The sequence below is a fragment of the Alexandromys fortis genome, unplaced genomic scaffold (assembly GCF_014885135.2).
Source record: "Alexandromys fortis isolate MF-2015 unplaced genomic scaffold, M_Fortis_MF-2015_v1.1 scaffold_76, whole genome shotgun sequence".
NCBI lineage: Eukaryota > Metazoa > Chordata > Mammalia > Rodentia > Cricetidae > Alexandromys > Alexandromys fortis.
In genome coordinates, this window is record NW_026067997.1 from 5236253 (window position 1) to 5259706 (window position 23454).

General features: G+C 35.5%; 1 protein-coding gene across 16 annotated transcripts in view; it reads right to left on the minus strand.

The window, feature by feature from the left end:
• Positions 1-23454, minus strand: part of Adamts6 (ADAM metallopeptidase with thrombospondin type 1 motif 6) — a 216220-nt gene that overhangs the window by 52629 nt on the left and 140137 nt on the right. For all 16 annotated transcript variants that reach the window (XR_007595091.1, XM_050160420.1, XM_050160418.1 and 13 more), the window contains 3 exons: positions 17542-17675; positions 15441-15564; positions 14555-14635 (listed from right to left, as the gene is read on the minus strand). Coding sequence is in view for 15 of the 16 variants with exons in the window: in XM_050160420.1 (XP_050016377.1) it covers positions 14555-14635; positions 15441-15564; positions 17542-17675 (339 nt within the window). In the remaining variant the exon portion in view is untranslated. The remainder of the gene's footprint in view (positions 1-14554; positions 14636-15440; positions 15565-17541; positions 17676-23454) is intronic.

The following is a 23454-nucleotide window of genomic DNA, read 5'->3' on the forward strand; positions in this document are numbered from 1 at the left end:
AGGTGTGATGTTCAGTTGCTAGTATGCAAGCTCTTCAATTTCTTTACGTAGGTATTTATTGCTATGAACTCCTCTTAACACTGTTTTCATTGTGTTCCATATGTTTGGGAATGTTGTGTGTTCATTTTAATTGAATTCCACAAAGTCCCTAGCTTCTTTCTTTCCTTTTGCATTGAACCAGTAGTTATTAAGTAGAAACTTGTTCAGGTTCCATGAGTTAGTAGACTTTCTATTGTTGAAATCCAGCATATATATATATATATATATTACAGCCAGCCCAAGTTTCCCCTCTCTCCTTTCCTACCGTTCACCTCTGTTCCCAACTCCCAACTTAAGGGCAGTCTGTCCTGAGTATCAAGAAAACATGGCATATCAAGTTGCAGTAAGACTAAGCACTTCCACATGTACTCAAGCTGGGCAAGGCAACCCAGTATGAGGAATAGGGTTCAAAAAGCCAATAAAAGAGTCAGAGATGGCTTCTGTTTCCACTGTTAGGAGTCCCACAAGAGGACCAAGCTACACAAGTGTAATATATATACAGAAAGCCTAGGTCAGTCCCATGTAGGCTCCTTGGTTTTTCATTTGGACTCTGTGAGGCCTTGTGAGCCCAAGATAGTTGATTCTGTGAGTTTTCTTGTGGTGAAAAGGAAGAAGTCAAAGTATCATTATCCAAAGATGATATGATAGTATACATAAGCAACATCAAAAACTGTACCAGGGAACTCCTAAAGCTGATAAACATCTTTAGTTAAGTGGCTGGATACAAGATAAATGCAAAGAAAATCAGTAGCTCTCCAATAAACAAATGACAAACAGGCAGAGAAAGAAATCAGAGAATCAACACTTTGTACAATAGCCTCAAATAATATAAAATATGTTGATGAAACTCTAACTATGCAAGTGAAAGACCTGTATGACAAGAACTTCAAATCTTTGAAGAAAGAAACTGAAGAAGGTATCAGAAGATAAAAAGATCTCCCATTCTCATGGATTGGTAAAAATAAAATAAAAAAATGGCAGAGAATCTTACCAAAAGCACATTACAGATTAAATGCGATCTCTATTAAAAATGCTAACGCAATTCTTTACAGACCTTGAAAGAACAATAATCAATTTCGTATAGAAAAACAAAATACCCAGGATAGCTAAAACAATCTTATACAATAAATAAATGCAGAGCTACAGATTTAAAACCCCATGGTATTGGCATAAAAACATACAGGTGGATCAATGGAATTGAATCAAAGACCCTGACATAAATCCACACACTATGGACACCTGATTTTTGACAAAGAAGCAAAAATTGTAAAATGGAAAAAATAAAGCATGTTCAACAAATGGTGCTTGTCTATCTGGATGTTACCACGTAGGAGAGTACAGATAGATCCATATCTATACCTTGCATAAAATTCAAGTCCAAGTGGATCAAAGACCTCAACGTGAATCCAGTTACACTGAACTGGACAGGAGAGAAAGTGAGAAATGATCTTGAACGCATTGGAACAGGGGACAACATCCTGAACATAACACCAATAGCATAGGAACCAAGAGAGACACTAAATAAATGGGACCTCATGAAATTGAAACGTTTCTGTAAGGAAATCCAGTTTTTAACCCATGATGATCTAATAGGATAAGAGGGTTGTTTCAATTTTCTTGTGTCTATTGAGACTTGCTTTGTGACCAAGTATGTGGTCACTTTTGGAGAATGTTCTGTGAAGTGCTGAGAAGAAGGTGTATTCTTCTGTGTTTGGTTGAAATATTCTGTAGATATTTGTTAGGTCCATTTGGCTCCTAATGTCTGTTAGATCCAGTATTTCTGTTTAGTTTTTGTCTGGGAGACCTCTTCATTTATGAGAGTAGGGTACTGAAGTCTCCCACTTTTAATGTGTGAGGTTCAATGTGTGGTTTAAGCTTTAGTAATGTTTCTTTTACAAATATAAATGCCCTTGTGTTTGGGCATAGATGTTAAGAATTGAAACATCATCTCAGTATTTTCCTTTAATGAGTATGAAGTGTCCTCCATCTCTTCTGATTAATTTTGGTTTGAGGTCTATTTTTTTAGATATTAGAATAACTACACAAGCTTGACTCTTGGGTTCATTTGCTTGGAAAATCTTTCTCCAATCCTTTCTCTGAGATGTTTATCTTTGATGTTGAGGTATGCTTATTTTGTGCAACAGAAGGATGGAACCCATTTTCACATCCATTCTGTTAGCCTGTGTTTTGGGGAACTGGTTCCATTGATATTGAAAGATAATTCCTGTTATTTTGTTGTCAGTGATGGTGTTGGTAGAATTTGTGTGTTTCCCCCATTTTTTTTTTTTTTTGGTTTTGCTGGTATGAGATTATATATTTCCTGTGTTTTCTTTGGTTTAGTTAACCTCCTTGGATTGGAGTGTTTCTTCTAGTACCTTCATAGGCCTGGATTTGTGGATCGACATTAAATTTGACTTTGTCATCATTGCTTTGTCCACCTATGACAACTGAAAGTTTTGCTGGGTATAGTAGTCTGGGTTGGCATTTGTGGTCTTTTAGAGTCTGCAAGACATCTGTCCAGGCCCTTCTGGCTTTTATAGTCTCTGTTCAGAAGTATAATAGGTCTTGTTTTATATGTTACTTGACCTTTTTTCCCTTGCCACTTTAATATTCTTTGTTCTGTATGTTTAGTGCTTTGATTTTTGTGCAGCAAGGGGATTTTCTGGTCCAATCTATTTGGTGTTGTGTAAGCTTTTATAGGCTTGTCCATCTTTAGGCTAGGAAAGTTTTTTCCTCTGATGTTGTTAAATATATTCTCTGGGTTTTTGAGCTGGGTGACTTCTCCTTCTTCTATTCCTATTATTTTTAGGTTTGATTTTTCCATAGTGCCCCAGACTTCCTGGATGTTTGGTGTTAGGAACTTTTTAGACTTACCATTTACTTTGATTGGTGTATCTGTTTCTTCTAGTGTATCTTCAATGTATGAGATTCTCTCTTCCATCTCTTGTATTCCATTGGGGTTACTTGCATCTATAGTTCCTGATTGCTTATCCAGATTTTTCATTTCCAGAATTCCCTCCATTTGTGTGACCTGTACCTGAGCTACAGATATTTGCTTGATGGCTATCCTACTTAGCTTTTGCCAACCCGACAAAGCCTGGAGTCACTAGAGAAGGGAATCTAGATAAGGATTCTGTAGATCAGCTTATCCTGGTACCATGTGTGTGGGAGATTGTCTTTATTATTAATTTATATAGGAGGGTTCAGTCCATTGTGGGCAGCACCATTTCCTGGCAGGTAGGACTAGGCTGTATAAGAGAGCTAGTTACACATGCATCAGTGAGAAGCCAGCAAGCAGCATCCTCCATGATTTCTGCTTTAGTTTGCTATTTGAGTCTGTCCTGGTTCTCTCAATGATGGACTGAGCTGAAATGTAAGCCAAATAAACCCAATCTTTCTCTAAGTTGCTTTGATTAAGGTTTTTATTGTAGCAACAGAATGAAACTAGAACAATATTACAAAGATGACAACATAAATTAGAAATGAAAATGTAAAAAAGAAATAGGACTAAGGCAAAAGTACTGAACTAACATCTCATTCTTAAGAATATTCTATGTAGCTATCTGGAACAATCTAAAGCAGATACTCAAATGCTTGTATGTATTATGTCATTAGTTACTATATCCAAATATCTATCAATGGATGAATGCAAAACCAACTTGTAACAGAATATTATACAGATATAAAAATGAAATATTGATGCCTACTATAATGTAGTGGACTTGGAAAGTATTATACTTCCTTTATATGACATACCTAGAGTGGGTACAAATCCATAGTGATAAGGTAGTGACAAGGACTGCAGGAATAAGGAAAAGGGGAGGGGAATGCTTAATGCTTGCAAGGTTTTCTTCTGGGTCTGAAAATGATTGGAATGTACTAAATGATGCCAAATGATAACTCTAGATCAGTGGTTCTCAACCTTCTTAATGCCGCAACCCTTTGAGACAATTCCTCATGTTGTGGCAACCTCCCCAACCATAAATTTACTTTTGTTACTACTTCATAGTTGTAATTTTGCTACTGTTATGAAATGTAAGGTAAATATCTAGTATGTAGGATATCTGATACATGAATCCCAAAGGGATCACAACCCACAGGTTGAGAACTATTGTTCTAAATGCTTACTCTTATGAAATACAAACTTCATCTAAAAAAGTTAAAAGAAAAAGAATGAATGCCAAATTGATAAATATTTAAAATTAAATATAGTTAAATTACTCAGTGCCAGAAAAAAATGAGAGGACTTTTTTCTTGTCACATCAAAATCTGAGAAATGTGTCTAAGCATGACTGGAGACTCAGAAACTACATGATCCACCAAGGGCACTCTGACTTCTCTTAGGACTAAAGACTTCCACCTCCTCTAGGACTCTTATGTTGGTTTATCTTGCCTAATTTTGATGCGATATTTTTTATTTTCTCTTATTATATTTTATTTCATTGTTTTGTAAAAAAACAAATAAGTGAATGAAAACCTAGCCATTATGATAAAAGTTAATAATTAAATTGTCACTTATACCTGCTGAAAGAGAGAAAATGACTTTTCTCCAGTAGAGTGACACTGGGTTTGTCAAGCACTCTGGGCAAGCCTCATGTAGCTGACTGACATATAATTAGACTCCATAGTTTGTGTGTGTGCGTTAGCATGGTGGGTTAAGGTAAGGTTTTACTTTGTTTTCCTGGCTGTGGGTGGTTTTGTTACTGTACCGGGTTTTTGTTTGTTTTTTGAGACAGAACTAAAAGTTAGATGAGTAGGGAGCAGGAGGAGGATCTGGAAGGACTTGGGTGAGAAGAACGTGATCAAAATATATTCAAATTTAAAATTTTTTAAAATAATAAAATATTTAAAAGAAAAAAGAAATATTGGCATTCCAACATGGATATTTCATAACTATCATAAAGCACAAGCAAAAATGTCTTGGAATTATTTGACTGTAAAACATATTTTCTTAAAGACTATAAATATATGAGAAGAAGCTGGACGAGATCAACACAGAAACTTAAATCAAGCTGAAATTCAGATCATATAAAGAAAGGAAGTATGCCAAGAAATAGCAAATAAATGGTTATTTTTTTAATTAAAAAATTTGAAAAGAATTTATTTATTTTGGTATTAGGAGTCAAACCCAGGGCCTCTTAAGTGATGTCCCCAACTCAGCAATTGTGAAATATAAATGTTGACAGTATACTGTAGAGCTAATTACATATGGAAATATGTATACTTAAAATATTACATGAGCTAGTAGGAGACAATAAAAGTAAACTATTGGGAGTGTTTTACATTACAAACAAGACAGTATGATATAATTTGAAAATGTAATGTGATAAGTTAAACGGGTATTCTATATCCATGCAACCATAACTAGAACAGTACAGTAAAGCTAATAACTATCCAAAAATACAATGAAATAACAAATGAAATACCAGACACTTGATTAATCCTAAATACACACACACACACACACACACACACACACACATACATACACACACATACACATAACATACAATAGGTAGAAACCACAAAGGACAAGTCTCAACACCAAAATACACGTAGGATATAAAAGGCCTGAGAAAATTGAATTAATCATTAGTATGTGTGTGAGCCTGTGACTGTGCCATTGCACACAGGGGAGTCAGAGGGTAACTTTTAGGAGATGGTTCTTTCTTTACATTGTGGGATTCAGGGACAACCAAAACCAAGACAACTTGTTTCCTCCAAATCTATCAATACAAGATAATGGCTCTAAATGAGAAACACCTACATAAAAATTTCTGAAAAAAAAAAATCAAAAGAATGACTATAAACATGCTCAAAGAAATAAATCAGAATATGAGCAAATAGTTGAATGAAGAAAGGAAGTCAACATCCAATATGAAAATGGAATGTGAAATATAGAAGAAAAATTAAATTAAAATGTGAGAGATGAAAAAAATCAATAAATCAAATAAAAAGTTCAGTGGAAAGCCTCACCAATAAATAGAACAGAACACAGGGAAAAATAGGCTATCAAGATTTGAAGACAAAGTAGAGGAATGGGTACATTCAGTTAAGAGCACTGATACTTTTTTTTGTTTTAAATGTATGAATGGAAAGCACAAAGATCTTTGGGATATCATAAAATACCAAATCTTTGAACTAGAGACCTGGAAGAAGAACTGTTGGGAAGCTCCGCCCAGCCCCACTTCCCCATTCCAGACCCTATCCCAAAGAAAGCCCTACCATCTGACAGTTCCCCTGCCAAGCTCAAGACCACCAACAGGAGGCTATTTAAGGCCTGGCCCATAGGTCTGCCATGTGCTCTCCTGCTCTTTCTCCTATCTTCGCGAGAGTCACCCAAGAGTTGCTTCACTCTGTTCATTAAATATGGATTTATTAATTCAGTTTGATTTGGCTTATTTTTTGGCAGAGAAACCCAATAACTGGGATCTAAATCTTATCAAGGACTATATATCAAAAACCTAAAAATATTTTCAAGTCAAGCGGAGCAAAATATTTCCCAAATCTCGGGTAAAAAGAAGTCCATCTAGGTACAAGAAGCATGTAGAACACCAAATGGCTCCAGAAAACAAACTCCTCAAAGCATGTCATAGTCAAATACCAAATATCTAGAAAAATGATGTTGTACTTAAAGCTGCAAGAGAGAAACACCATGTTACGTGTAGATGGAGACCTCATAAAACAGCTGAGTCTTAATGAAAGCTTTTAAAAGTAAGAAGGGCTTGGAGTTATGTATTTTAAATTTGGAAAAATTACAAATGTGAAACAGACTGTGATACTTGGCAAAAATATATGTCATGATGTGGGAAGAAGAAAAATATTCCATGATAAAAGGAGTTTATGACCATAAAGCCACCCAACAGAAGGTACTGAAAGTAATTTTTGGACTGAAAAGAATGATAAGCATATCAAAGAGGCTAAAGGGTAGGGGAGTAAATGGTGCTAGAACAACAGCTGAGAAAATGAGGATTAAGAAAAGACTAAACACTGCATCAACAGAATGACAGGAATTAATACACCTCTTTCAATAACAGTGTACATTAAAGGTCTTTATTTCCCAATCAAAAGACAGAAAATAAAAGATTGGATTTAAAAAAAAACCGGAATCATCTATTTTCTGCCTGTAAGAAACATACCTACCATCAAAGATAGATACTAGTTTAGGGAAAAAGAATGGAAAAAGGTATTCCAAAAAAAATAAAGTTAGAAATAGCAGGTATCACTATTCTGATCTGACAAAATAAACCTCAAACCAAAAGTAATCTAAAGAGAATAAGAAGATCCCTTTATTCCAACTGATACAATTGGCAATAAAATACTGGTAAGAAGTAAACGTAAAAGAGGTTTTATCTTGGCTCATGGATGGTTCTAGGAAACAGTTTAGTTTATCTTGGAAGAGAAACCATGTGTTAGGATCACAAGATGACAGGCTGCACCATGTCCTAGTCAGGAAGCAGATGGTGATATATGACTGCTCAGGTGGCTTTCTTTCTTTCTTTCTTTCTTTCTTTCTTTCTTTCTTTCTTTCTTTCTTTCTTTCTTTCTTTCTTTCTTTCTTTCTTTCTTTTAAAACTCTGTCAAGGATTCCAGTCCATGCAATGGCACTGCCTAAATTTGTGGTAGTTCTTCCCATCTCAGTTAATCTAATGAAGATAAACCGTCATGGAGATGGCCAGAGGCTAACCTAATAAAGATAACCATTCATAAGTACGTACTTCCTAGATGTACTTCCTAGATGGTTTTAGATCATATCAAACTAATCAATATCAACCATCACAGGGATCAATCCCTTAAGAGGATATTGCAATTCTACACATATATAAATTGAACATAGGTAAGTTTAACTTCATAAAATACAAACTACTAGACACAAAGACACAATTTAACCTAGTCACAATAAGTAGTAGAGCAACTTTTGAACCCCACTCCCACCAACTGATAGATCATCTCAGTGCCATTCTCCCACCAGACAGAGAAATATTAGGATTAAATGGTATCTTAAATCAAATAATCTCAATAAACATCTATAGATACTCCACTCAACAACTTATGATACATGTTCTTCTCAGCAGACCACAGAACTTTCTCTAAAATAGATTGCATATTACACAAAAAATAGTTGTAGCAAATATAGAACTCTTGAAATAATTCACCAAGTGAATAATTCATTTTATTCTATTTGATTACAGTGGATTAAGACTATAATTCAAGAGTAAGAATTATGGACAAACACAAACTCATGGAAATTAAACAACACACTATTGAGCAACAAATAGATCATTGAAGAAATAAAGATGGAAACAACAACAAAAATATCTCTGGAACCAGATGATAATGAAAACACAACATACCAGAACCTTTGGGACACAATGGGACACAATGAAAATAGTACAAAGAGGGAAGCTTAGTGTCTACACTAAGAAATCGAAGAGATCTCAAATTAAAAATGTCATCATACATCTTTGGGTCTGGAAAAGTGAGAACAAGCCAAACACCAAATCAGTAGACTAAAACATAATTAATGCAAGGACAAAAATGAACGAAGTAGACTCTTACAATAACTACATATACAAGAGAGAGACAAAACTGTTGTAATCTAGTTGACTAAATTTTTGGAATACTGAACTCAGTAGCACTACAGCATACATTCTGCTCAAGTGCACTTGTATTGAGCCACAAAACAAACCTCAACAACAAATACCATACACACACACACAACGCCTGTAAAAATATCTAGGACATGCTGTCTACATAGATAGGAGTAAACTAGAAATCAATAATGAAACATATCTGGAAAGATATTTAGAAAATGAGTAATTTCTGTTTAAAGATAAGTAGCATATTTAAAAACAAGTGATAATGACAATATGACATTAAAATATGTGAAGTTAAATTAAAGAGAAATTTAAAGTGAAAAAATCTTTATTATAACAGTAAAAACAACAATCTACAGTTTTATATTTAGAAGCTACAAAAAATATCAAATTAAAACAAAATAAATAAAAAATAGCACTAATAAACAGAAAGATAAAAATGGTTGTCATGGAAAATAGGCAAAAGCATTTAAGCCATGATCCTGATCTTTGAAAAGATCAATAAAATGAATAAATACTTCACTAGAATGATCAAGAAAAAGAAAAGATACAAGTTAGCAGTCTAAAGAATGAAAGGAATGATGTTTATATGTCTACAGACTTCAAAAGAATAATAAAGCATAATATGTATAATATTATGCCAATATTTGGGAAAACTATAATTATAGAAACTCATTTTTTTCAATAAAAACTTTCTATAAAGAAAACTGAAGTGCAATAATTTTTACAGTTAAAACCTAACATTAAAACATTTCCCCCAGTTTTATTGGGAAAATAGTCAGGAAAGAAGTGTTTCTCAACTCATGTAATGGGGTCAGCTTTATATCAATAAAGACAACACAAGAAAAGACAAGAGATTGATATTCTTTATGAACATGAGTCTAAATATCCTCAAAAATATTAGAAAATCAATTCTATCAACATAATTAGGATAACACATTACGATAAAGTAATATTTTTGTTCTGAGAATAGTAAATAGGTTTAAAATCCAAAAGCAATCAATGTCTTTATTATATTAATAGTGGAAAGTCCCACACAATCATATCAATAGATTCAGAGAACTTCAATACCTATGCATAACTAAAACCCTCAGAACAGAGCATCCTTAACTTGATCAAGGCTCATCTACATATATTCCTAGTTAACATTATATTTAATGGTTAAAAACTAAACATTTTCTCTTAAGATTGGGTTAGTAAAGGGATGTCGGGCATCCTTACTTCTATGTAGCCTTGTACCACGCAGAATAGACTAACAGTAATAAAGATTGTAAATAAAATGGGAAACTGCCTTGTTCAAGGTTGACATGGTGATATATGTAAAAAACAAAACAACCAAAAAACCCAGAAAACAAATTTATTAAAGCTCTATTAAAACTAACAAATAATTGTAACTGGGTCTCAAAATATAAGGGATGTATAAAAAGAAATTAGTTGGGAGGCTGGGAAGATAACAGTTAAGGGCTAAGGCCACTCCTACAGAGAACCTAAGCTCACTTCCTAGCACCTGTGTAGGTTGGCTCACAACTACCTGTAACTCTAGCTTCAGAGAATCTGATGTTATAAGCACCCATATTCACATGCACATACCCACACATACACACACATACACATAATTAAAAACAATAAAAATGAAATCAAGTTATATAATAATATTAATTTAAATTGGAAAATAAAATTTAAAATATCAATATCATTTATAATATCATTGAATAGAAGAAAAATAAAAAGATGGGGATGTAGTTCACTGGTAGAGGACTTGCCTTGCCTGGACAAGTACTAGATTTGATTCTACCACTGATCTCTCAGAAAAGAATAGTAATAAATATCATAAAACACATGCAAAACCTATGCACTAAGGTACGATGAAAGTAATCTTAAAAAGGCTAAAATAAACATAGTTATATCTTACAGGTTTTGATAAAATGCATTTAAGATATTAATTCTATACAATTGAGGTGGCAAAGCGAAAATAATTTTGAAAACTAAGCACATATTTGAAGATTTAATGTTTTGAGTTTCAGTCCTGACTGAAATTCTCCTCAATCCAATACAGCATGACTTTGGTATAAGGATAGATACATAGACCAAAAATCAGGAATAGAAATAGCCAACAAACATAACCTATGTGTTCAGTTGAAATCTAACAAAGACAGTATCATAATCCAATAGGGAAAATGACATACTTTCAACAAATGGTGCTACAGAAGTTCAATATCTGTATGGGAAAAAGATGGCACCTCAAACCTTCCTGTACTCCTCCTACAAAAACTAATTGAAATGGGGTATCTGTTTCATTTAAAAGTGAAAACTACTCTGTCTTGCTTTTTGTTTTTGTTTTGTTTTATTTTATTTAATTTTTTTGTTTTGCTATTCTTGCTTTTTGGTGATGGAGATTTAGCTGAGGGCCCTGTGCCTGGTCAGCATCCACTCTACCTCTGAGCTACATCCATAGTCCCTTAAAACTATCACTTCTTGTTCAGAATACAGCAACATATACTACAACTATCTCTTGAAGAATATCGAGGAGAATCTTTACAACCTTACAACACACAGTTCTAAGATAGGACATGAATGCAAATCATAAGAGTTAATAAATTAGATCTCATCCAAATTAAAATATATTACTTTAGAAAAGTAAGCAAGCTGGGCAGTGGTGGCACATGCCTTTAATCACAGCACTCTAGAGGCAGAGGCAGGCAGATCTATGTGAGTTTGAGGCCAGCCTGGTCTATAAGAGCTAGTTCCAGGACAGCCTCCAAAGCTACACAGAGAAACTCGGTCTTGTAAAACAAACAAACGAACAAACAAAAAGAATAAGCAAAACACACACTAGGAGAAAATATTCACACAGCATATATGTGAAAGATTTCTAACTAGAGTATATGCAGAACACCCAATTCAAGCAAATTTTTAGCTGAAGTAGAAGGATCACAAGTTCAATCCAGCTTAGGCTACACAGCAATGTTCATATTAACCTGGGCTACACAGCAAGACCTTATCCCCCAAAAAACCAAAGGGTAAAAATAGCTAACATATTTGTTAGACTCTTTATGAAAGAAGATATCCAGCCTGGTGTGGTTGCTTGCGTCATTAATCTTAGCACCTGGGAGGCAGAAGCAGGTGAGTCTCTGAGTTCTAGTGACTTCCAGAACAGATTTGCATAAGACTACATAAGACCTTCCAAAACAAAGTAAAATGAATGATTTCCATATGGACAAAGACTACCTTTTCAAGTATTGACAAGAACGGGAATGGCATGCATCCACTTTAGAATACAAGCATATATTCCTTTTTCCCCCTGGGTATTTAAGGGTAAAACTGAAAAGCTGAGGAATTTAAGATTTACACAACATGATGACCAGATATGCACTGTAAAATGACCACTGCCTCATTGGTCTCTGTGGCTGTGGGAGACAAGTGTGTATTCTCTTGGAAAACGTCAAGCACACAATTGTTGTGCTGAAGTTTCCTGAGATAAAACCCTTCCACCTTGGAGGGATACTTCTCACAACAGGATGTTTACAGGAAGGTGAAGCAACAGGATATACTAAGGGGAGAGAAGCACTCAGGAAAGCTCCTTAGATCAGGAAGTAAACACCCCAATAGCTTCAGAAGTCCCTGAAAATGAGCAGTCAGTCCTTCCTCAAGTCCACATAAACGAAAGGCTAAAGTCACCCTCAGGTGAGCCAGGGCATAAAGAAGACTCAGGCCGGTCACCTGGAAGAAGCCAATAGTGGTCAATTATCCTGAAAAAAGCAGACTTGCCAAACTTCATAGAAGGAACAAAGATCATCTGAGCCACTGGGAAAGGACACTGTCTAACCTATTGAGCTGCCCAGTCTGTGCAGTGTCCTCTGGGTTCCAAGTTTTTGTGAACGGTCATCCATGCTGGGTGAGGCAGTTATCTTTGAGTAATCCCTGCTCCTGTAAGTAACCCTTCACCCATATTCCTTTAAGTAGCACTGATAAAAGTGGTTCACCAAGTTGGACTTTGGTAAGGTCCAATTTGGTCTGTCCTCTGTTCCCTGTGTGTAGTTATTTCGTTCACATCTCCCCAGGAATAGTGTCACACGACAATACATTCTTATTAGATGTATATGATATAGCTACAGGATTTATCTATCACATAACTGAGTTTATACTTGGTGACCAACATCTCTCCATCTGTTACTCTCCTTCCAAGGCTTACCGTAATCAGCCACATTTTTATGAGAATTTTAGCACATACATATAAATGATGTCATATGCTATCTATGTCTGTGCCTGGTTTATGTCATTATGCAAAATATCTTTGGGTTTGTTCATGTCAGAGCAATATTTCCTTGTTTTATTTTTTGTCCAATTTTTAAAATTAAAATATAATTATNACTAAGGGATACACACACACACACACACACACACACACACACACACACACACACACACACATATATATATATACATATATATATAAATAAATACATAATTGTAACTTACCGAGACTGTTTAGTGCTGCTTATATGCATATATTTTAGGGCTCACCTCTTGGAATTAGATGATCATTTAGTGTACCCTATTTATGGGCAAGATGAGTTCTCCCTCTCTTAGCAGCTTTTAATTGTTTCAAGCTCTTAATCTAAGGGTAAGGCTATAATATTAAGTTGGGAGCATCACCCCAGACCCGGCAGTCATCCGTGGAGTGCCAATGGAACAAAAAGCTCCATCTCAGGCCCCTCCCCCTGGGAGTTGCCTTGCCCAGGACTCCAGCTCCCAGCCTGCCAAGCGCTGACCCCTCCCCCAGGGAGGGTCAGGATCACTTCCACAGGCTTTCTAGGCTAGCACTGGAAAAAGGAACACGTGGTCTCCGGGATTTGCCTGGGCTCCTCTTCCCACAATGCTAACTCTGCCACCCAAGAGTGCTGCATTTATTAAACGTGGGCATTTTAATTTGGTCTAATCTAGTCTAATTGGGGTTATTTGTGTTGACGGAGCAGCTTTTCTTAAGATTAAACCAAACCTTAGGTGATTTATTCCATCTACGCTGGCATGTCAACAGCTGTTGTCATTGTTCAGGTCTTGGTTTAACAGCCATATTGTTCTTTTCCATTTTTCATTATGTGTATGGGTCTGTGAATGTAGAGCAGTATCCCCCAGACTCAAGAAGAAGGTGTCAGAGTCCGTGGAATTGGAGATACAGGCAGTAGTTAGCTGCCCAACATGGGTGCTGAGACCTGAGACTTAAAAATTAAACAAAGGGAGATAGCTCAATGGTTAAAAGCATGGACTGTTCTTGCAGAGGACCTGGATTTAGGTCTCAGGCTATTGTGGATAAATCTGTAATGAACATGAAGTGTAGTTGTATCTTAGAGATAATGACATGTCCCTGCACACACACACACACGTCACAGAAGCTTTATTTGTAATAGTAAAAGACTATATACATATGTCTCAAATACCCATCTACCATTTAACAAGTATCATATTAACATTATATAGTTATATTATTATAACACACATATAAACACATGCATACCATACATATATGAAAATAAAAATTAAATTAAAAATAGATCAACGTTTGCCTGAGACCAGGGTTAGGACTAATAGAATTAAACTCTCAAGAGGAGTGAAGGGAATTTAACTGTAAAAGGGTATGAATTTTAGAATTAGAGAAATGTTTTCTACTTTGGTTGTAGCATTTATATGATCATTAATAATATTCAAATTATATAGTTATAATTATACATTCTGTTCTATGCAAGATATACTCAATGTTGAGTTAAAAACAAAATATAACATATTAAAGTATAAACTATAAGCTTCTAATTTTTCTGGTTAGTATTTGTATGTATATGGATGCATCTTGAAACATCTTTCTTTCAGTATTAGATCTTTCACATCATTAATTTTTAAAAAAATCTAGCAAAACAACTTACCAATGTAATTTTTTGACATGGAAACCTCTCTTACTTCAATATGAACAGAGCCTCTTGGTATCTGCACCACTTCCATATAACCTGGAATACAGAGGATTGCCAGCAATAAGCAGCTACCTAGAAAATGAGTGCTTAGCAGCCATTTAATATTAGCAATGATTTTTATTCTTTCATTTCTTCTTTGACTTTGTACTTCATAATTGCAAAGGAAAAACAAATTTCCAGTGGGTCTATGAAGAGAAAAATGTTTAATTGGGGGGTGGGAGGAAGATTGAGATAAAGTATGACTATGTAGCCCTTGGTTGGCCTGGAACTATGTAGACCAGGCTAGCCATGGACTCATAGAGATCTGCCTGAATCTGTCTAATTTTTTTTACAATCATCTCGAGATATTTTACAGCCTTAACATGTGCGGTAATTGTTCCGTATTTCTTTTTTCAACATGTTCTTCTCGCACCAGTGCTCTCTGGGTCATCACAGTTTAAAGAAACATAGTGAGTTGGAAGTGGTAAATGTCATCTATAGTCATAGCTACCCAATGAGGATGTAAGAATAGGATCACTTCTGCCTGGGCATTCAGAATCAAAGAGGGTAATTTAAGTGAGAGGGCTGGAAGTGTGGCTCAGTGGCAGAACATTTGCCTAGCATGAACAAAAGTTTATTTTCAGTCCTTAATCCTTCCTCACAGAAAGGCTAACTGAAGTAAAAAGAGCATTCTTTAAACATCTTCATGAAGCTCCATTTAACATATAAGAGACTGAAAGGACCACTGTCTGGGGAGAGGATACTGCTGGCCCACATCAAGAAGTTTTCAGCAGGTAGGAAAGGGAAAGCAAGAGTCTTTACTACTGCAGCTCACCAGAGGAAGAGTTGTCTCCATACTCACCTCCTCTGGGCAATGAGTCATTGAAGAACCCTTCAATGGCATCACAGGTGCTTCCATCCCCACCACAGACTCGGCACCTATCTTCCCTAGCATCAGATCCCAAAATATTATCACAACCTACATGCTGAAAATAAAGAATATTCAGTGTGTCAAAAGGGGAAATTTTTGGAATTATAACTAATAAATACATATAATTTAATTATTTACTTGTATTTCCAGTAAAGGAAATCAAAATAGGAAATACTTTCCCATTTAATGTCATTCTCTAGCAAGCACAGCTAACATTTCTAAATACCTAAACAAAAAAGAAAATTGATTACTTAGAACCATGACTGTTTCTAACCTAGATCTCTCTTTGATTGATACAATGTTCTAATCCTTTAAAATATTATAATTTATTAGTAATGGACTAACTCTTTCTTTCAACCCCAGTCTAGAAATTCAAGAACTAGAAAAGATGATTCATGGATCTCTGTAGTGTTCTAACAGTGGGTCCCCCTGGGCTCATCCTCTGCAGGGATCTTATAGAAAGGACCCCATGAGCTCATCCTCTGCAGGGATATAACAGAGAGGACCCCATGAGTTCATCCTCTGTATAGTTCTAACAGTGGGTCCCCTGAGCTCATCCTCTGCAGGGATCTAGTAGAGAGAGGTCCATATGAGCTCATCCTCTGCAGGGATATAACAGAGGGTCCCACTGAGCCCTACTGTCTACCATTCCTAAACCATGACCTCTTTCAGGCAATTGTTAGTGCTAGATACTAATTATGAAGTTCATACCTGAGTAAGATTTTAAAAAAGAAATATCTGTTTCTTGATTAGGAATCAAATTGGCATAAACAAAAGGAGACGTAAGCATGCAATTTAAGAAGCTAAAATTTCACCTTTCAATTTTGTATTTAATTACAAAAATAAGGGCTTTTAACATATATATGGCATACATTTTGGTGTCTTAATTTGTATATATGCAATTTAGCCATTGGCACTAAAACAATTTTAAAATAAAATTATAGGTATATTTGTTATCTAAAAACTGTTAGAAAATATATTTAACTTTAAGATGATAAAGTACCTATACAAATATACGTAAGTAAATACATCTCTCTCTTGTTCTTTACATGCACACACACACTTATACACAAATGCATGCAGACATACACATTCACATACATGTGTATGCGTTAACTGTATCATCAGATCTAGAGACATTTTATCAAAAGGGACTGGTAAATTATGAAGTTAAGCAAAACACTGGTTTTATCTTTTCTTTCTCAGTTTGCATCACTTAGTAATGTGCCTCTTTTCAGAGTAAAACAAGCAAAACAAGTTATGAGAACAGTGGTTTTGTGGCTTTTCTTATTATGATAAGATCCATGGATTTGATCTGATCCTTCCAAGTCGTCTGGCTAATGCTAAAGTAAATGCTTTAATAAGACTGACTGTGTAATGAAAACCATCATAATGCTTCAAAAGGAGATAAAGTAGGTGGAACATAGCTATTTCACACTTTCTGAAAAAATTATACTATGAAATATATAAAGTCTTCCAGTACGAACATATGGTAGCCACATGAAGACGAGCTGAATTCTTATTCCCTCTCTTTTCTATTATTTTTTTATAAAGAGAAGGGGAGGATAATGTAAATTAAAGACCAAAAAATGAATACCTTTGGCAATTATTATAAATGCAATTAAAATTCCAGAAGAAATCACCTTTTGCATGGTTCTGCAGTATGTGAATGGGTCACTGTGTGTGTGTGTGTGTGTGTGTGTGTGTGTGTGTGTGTGTGTGTGCTGTATATTGTTGTTCTTCGTTGGAATTGAATTTATTTAAAATGTAGCTTTAAAAAATTGAACATAAGGCCAGGCAGTGTTGGTGGACACCTTTAATCCCAGCACTTGAAGAGAGAGACAGGTAGATCTCTGTGAATTTGCGGCCAGCCTGGTCTACAAAGCACGTTCCAGATCAGTCAGGGCAACTCTGTCTCAAACAAAACAAAACAATATAAAAAAATTGATCATAAAGCCCAAGATAAGCTACTATTTGGGGAGAAAACAAAGTTCTTAAAGATGCCAACAAAGAGAAGTCAAATCTGAGCCACCTTGCATTCTCCGTTGATACAGATGTCCAGAGAGTCAGCATTGCACTGGGTTCCGTCTATGACCGCAGGGGCCCGCTCAGTGTAGAAATTGTAGCCTTCAGCCAGGCAGTTTAATGCACAAGGTTTGACCCCACCTAGACAAACAAAACATAAGTGAAAAAAGTGGAGCTGTTCTCCTAAGAAAGAGTGATCTAATGACATTCTTATCAAATCGACATTTCATGTATACACTGGCCCAGAGTGTACACTTTAGTGTATAGACTTCTACACTTTTAAAAAACCTTTGTGTTTTTTTTCTTGTATACACAGCATAAAGGAGTACCTGCTGAGTAGCCTTGTGCTTTAAGCCTTTCAAGTGCACCCACTACATATTACAATAAATCTTAGGTCAAGTGAATCACAGTGAAAGTTACTGAATTTTTTTTAAGTGTGAAAAGGGAAGTTTTTCTTTTTTTTTAAGAAAAAGAGCTAAGGACATAAAATTTTAGGAGATATGAACAATAACTTTTAGAACCAATAAGAATTCTGTTATATATTCTGCCAAATCCCATACGAAAACTCTGCTGTCAATCAACCAGGGATACTCATTATTAAAACAAAACTAAATCTTACATGTCTTAAAAAAACGTACTCAAAGGAGCTGGAGAATAGAGATGTGAGATCAGCAAAACAGTGATAAAATTAACAATGGCATTACATGTATGCAATTTTATTAGATTAATAAAGGAAGATAATGTAAAATATTAGATTTTAGTAATTGAAATAATATATAGTATGTTTTGTGAAAAACATAATAATGGTGATTTTAGCAACTTAGAAATGTATGTGTGCGCGTATGTGTATGGGGCACATATGCCACAGTGTGTTTGAGTGTCATTGTCAGAGGACAACTCATGAAAATCATTTCTTTTTACCATGTGGGTCCCAGGGATCAAACTCAGGTCATCTGGCTTGGCAACTGAGCTATCTTGATGGCCCATACATATTTATTTTTATGGTTAATGTGGAAAAATAAACAAAAATCAGCAATCATTGTATCATGATTTTATAATATATTGAAAAAAAAAGATATAAATGTGGTTTTACTGGAATGGAAATAGCACATGTAAAAACTGTATAAATAAGTGATTACTGATTAAGGTTATGAATTAAAGTATTTTTATAGCTTTATTTCACAATGTTTAAAACACTAGTTTTATTCTAGTTAGGCTGAGAAACTTCTTTTTGAAGTAAAGACCATTGCTTCTAACAAAGAAAATAAAGCACACAATTAAAATTATATTCCGGGGTTTCAATAAAGTTCTTAGAAACAAGGTTTCCAAAGGGTGAAAGTAAGTAAAGGAAGAAAGCAAAGTGCATGCTAGGCTCAATAATAAATTAAAACACATTCCACTAACAAGATCACTGCTCTATGATAAGGATGCACCAATGTTGTTAGATTTTCTTTAAGTCAAGATGAAAGCACAGATTCTCTTCAATTTAAATGCTTCTGGTTTTTTAGAGGTACCAAACTGTTCTCTATACTATGGTTGGTACCTGAAGACGGTGAAGCAGAAGCAGCCTTCGTGTGGCACAATGGATGAGAAAAGTCAGGGGAAAAATAGATAATCTCTGTCTCCAAGATGGAATAATTGGAAGACCACTGGGAATCGCAAAGGGAGGATAAGTCAGCTGAAAGTGAGGAGAAACAGACGGGCAGTGTGGATGTGGGGTTGGGGATAGCAAACCACCTTATCCTAAGTAGGAGAAGCAGAACCAGAAGCCCCAAGCCAAAGAGATTTGCTTTCTTCTCTATTAGTCACATTGGGAATGATAGGAGGGGGAGGGTTGTGGGGTATGGGGAATGGGGGGAGGGGGAGGGAAAAAGGAGGCGGGGAAGAGGCAGAAATTTTTAATAATAATAAAAAAAATTAGTTTGGGAAACCTGAGATTTTAATATTGCAAAATTTTGATGTTATTTATTAAAATGTTTCAAAGTTTAAAAAAAAGATAAGAATGATATAGAGGGAAATTTGCAACATGGATGACAAACACATGAAGGAAACTGAGATGAACATTCAGGTATGATACCTGAAGTTCTCCAACAAGGTTCAACCGAAGATTTCACAGAGATAAATTATTATTGGGCTTTGGATGTAGCTCAGTGATAGTGTGTTTGCCTAGTATATGTTAGGTACTGAATGAAATCCCTGGTACCACAAAAACAAAAAGGCTACCAAAAGTCAAAGAAAAAAGTGCTGAAAGCAGCAAGAGGAGGTTTTATAACATACAAGGGAACTCCATAGGTCTTTCTATGCATTCCTATGAACAAGTATGTGCAAGCAAGGTGATAGATCCAGAGGGTTGAAAGGAAACACTGCTAGCCATGCATATTTTATCTGATAATCTCTTCTTCAGAAATGTAAGTGTGACCAAGACTTTACAAGGTGTGTAAGAAGTGAGGGACTTCATAATCACAAGAGGAATCACAGGGGAAAAAATGCCAGAGGTAGTTCTTCAAAATGAAATAGAGATCCTAATTAGTAACATCAAAGTACAAAAATTACAGCTAAAGGTAAGTATTCTATTGAATTCAGAATAATATTGATACCACTATGGCAGCATGTAACCACTCATAATTCTGAAATAATGGAAAACAGGCAAAAATATTTAAACCATCTATAACTATTATTTGTTAATAGATACTGTGGTGGTTAATCTCTATTGTTTACTTTGCTGGATTAGAATCATCATGGAAGTATGCCTCTTGGGTTATCTATGAAAGTGTTTCTGGAAATGTTTAACTTAGCAGGGCAGGCCCAAACTGAATATGGACAGCATCATCAAATGAGTCAAAGTATGAGACAGAAGACATGGAGAAAGCCAGCTGAGCATGAACATTCATTTCTCCTGTGGGGGTTTGAATAAGAATGGCCCCAAAGGCTCAGATATTTAAATGCTTAGTCACCAGGAAGTGGATGTGTCCTTGTTGAAGGAAGTGTGTCATTGGGGGTGGGTTTTGAGGTTTCAAAAGGCCTTGCCAGACCCAGTCTCTCTCTGCCTAAGGATCACGATGTAACTCTCAGTTACTACTCCAGCACCTGTCTGCCATGCTCCCCACATGTGAGCAAGCCTCCATTTACATGCTTTCTTTTATAAAAGTCACCTTGGTCATGGTGTCTCCTGACAGCAACAGAACACTGATTAACACATCTCTCTACTGCCTAAGGACAAAATGTGGCCAGATGCCAAATGATCCTGCCAATAGGCTTTCCTCAAACTGTCAACCAAAATAAATCCTTGTCTTATGGAGTATTTTGTCACAGCAATAAAAAAAACTTACACAAACACACACACACCACACACACAGACATACACATACACATAAAATGTGTAAATGTTGTAAAATGTGGCATTATAAACAGAAGTCAAGGGAGTTAAAGTGTATAAATTCTCTATGTGATCAAATTTAGATTATTGTCAACTTAAAATACATCACTATAATAATAAAATATTTCATGTAATCCTCGGGAAAACCCACAAAGCAAAACTTTAGTAAATATACAGAAGAGAAATGCAAATGGGATTAAAAGAATCAATAAAACAGTCAAAATAACTGACAAACGGTAATAGAAAGTCTTTGTTATAAACATTTATTTTAATTTTAAAGGTGCTTAAATTCATTAATTAAAAGATGCAAGGAACACTGAATGAATTTAAGAAAAATTTAAAAAGACTCAAGTCTATATACTGCGTACATATAAGCCACTTCAGATTTAGAAACACATAAACTGTAAGAGAAAACATGGAAAAATTCCATGCAAGTAGAAATTAAAAGACAGCAGTAGGAACTATATCAGAAAAAAAGGACACTGAGTGAAAAAAAGCAAAGTAACAAAGAAAGAGATTATAAAACAATACAGTAGTTAATTAAGCAATTGCAAATTACATTTGCAAATACATATACATTCACCATTGGAGCACCAATACACATAAAACAAATGTCAACAGATCTAAAAGGAGAAATATACATTGAGACAATAAAAGGGAATTTTGATATCCCACTTTTAACAATGGGTAAATCATCTAGACAGAAAAGCAATGCAGGAATGTTGGAGTTGAGCTTATTGTAGACAAAATAGACACAGCACACTTTATTCAACTATATTAAAAGGTATTTTTTGAAGTGTGAGCAAAATATTCTTTAGAGTACAAAATAGGTTAGAATACAAAAAAATCAATAAATTTAAGATTAGAATAACATCTAGCATCCTCTTCTAGCAACCATGATTAAGTAGGACTTATGCCAGGGAAAAAAGTATGGTCCAAGATATACAAGTCAATAAATCTATAACATCAATATTAAAAAACAAAGGACAGAAACCTCAAATGATCATCTAAATCAATACAAAAATGTCAAAATGCAACCAACTTTTCAATATGAAAACTCTCAATTAGGAACAGAAGGAAAACACTTTAACACATTAAAGGCCATCCTAATAAATCCATAGCTAACATACCCCATAATTGAGAAAAGTTAAAGACCTTCCCTCTAACTGATGGAGGAAAAGAGGTGCCCATTCTCATCACCTTGCATGAACACATGCAAGGTGTAGAAATACGAGCCTAGAAAGAAAAGGAGGCAAAAGGCATCCTAACTGCACAGTAAGAAAACTGATTGCTCCCACTGTGATTAGAGAACCCTAGACTCTGCACAAAAATCCTGTTAGAGATAATAAGCAAAAAAACGAAAAATCATTCCCAGAATTCTTACAGAATCAGAAAAGACAATGAATAGCCACAGAAATCTTGAGCAAGAATAAAGCTGGGAGAATCATACTTCCTGATGTCACACTGTATTTCAGAACTGAAGAAATCAGAATCGAGTGGTGATTTCTAAAACAGGCAATGCAACGATAAAACATAACAGAAGCCTGTGAAATAAACCCATGCATACAAAGCAAGTGATCTTCAATACATTTGACAAGAATGCATAAGGATAATCTCGTAAATAAGTTGTGGTAAAAAAAAAAAAACAGAAATTCATGTGGAAAAAACTGAAATCATAGCCTTATCAGACACCACACACAGAATTCCCAAAATGGATTAAAGACTTAGAGAGGAGAGCCAGAGCTATAAAACAACCAGAAGAGAACAAGAATAACTTTCCATGACATTGGCTTTGGCAGTGGATTTTTGGAAATGACACCTATAGCATAAGCAGAGATGCCAGAATAAACAATTGGGCCTATATAAAAGTAAAACACTTTTTAAAACTGAGAAAGTAATCCCTCAAATGAAAAGATAATCTGTGGAATGCTAAAAAGTATACGCAAGGCATGCATGCAGTAAGGGTCAATACCCAGAATTTATAAGGAACAAGGAAAATTTAGCAAAAACAAGAAATAATCTAGTTGACATTGAGCCTATAATTAGTGATCCTAGAGAAGCTAAATAAGGAGAACCCAAAGAAAAACATAGGCATCCTCTGGAATATTAACCTTCATCAGGCAATGAAAGGTGACAGAGACAGAGACCCATATTGGAGCACCGGACAGAAATCTCAAGGTCCAAATCAGGAGCAGAAGGAGAGAGAGCACGAGCAAGGAACTCAGGACCGAGAGGGGTGTACCCACACACTGAGACAATGGGGATGTTCTATTGGGAACTCACCAAGGCCAGCTGGCCTGGGTCTGAAAAAGCCTGGGATAAAACCGGACTCACTGAACATAGTGGACAATGAGGACTACTGAGAACTCAAGAACAATGGCAATGGGTTTTTGTTCCTACTGCACATACTGGCTTTGTGGGAGCCTAGGCAGTTTGGATGCTCACCTTACTAGGCCTGGATGGAGGTGGGTGGTCCTTGGACTTCCCACAGGGCAGGGAAACTTGATTGCTCTTTGGGCTAACGAGGGAGGGGGACTTGGTTGG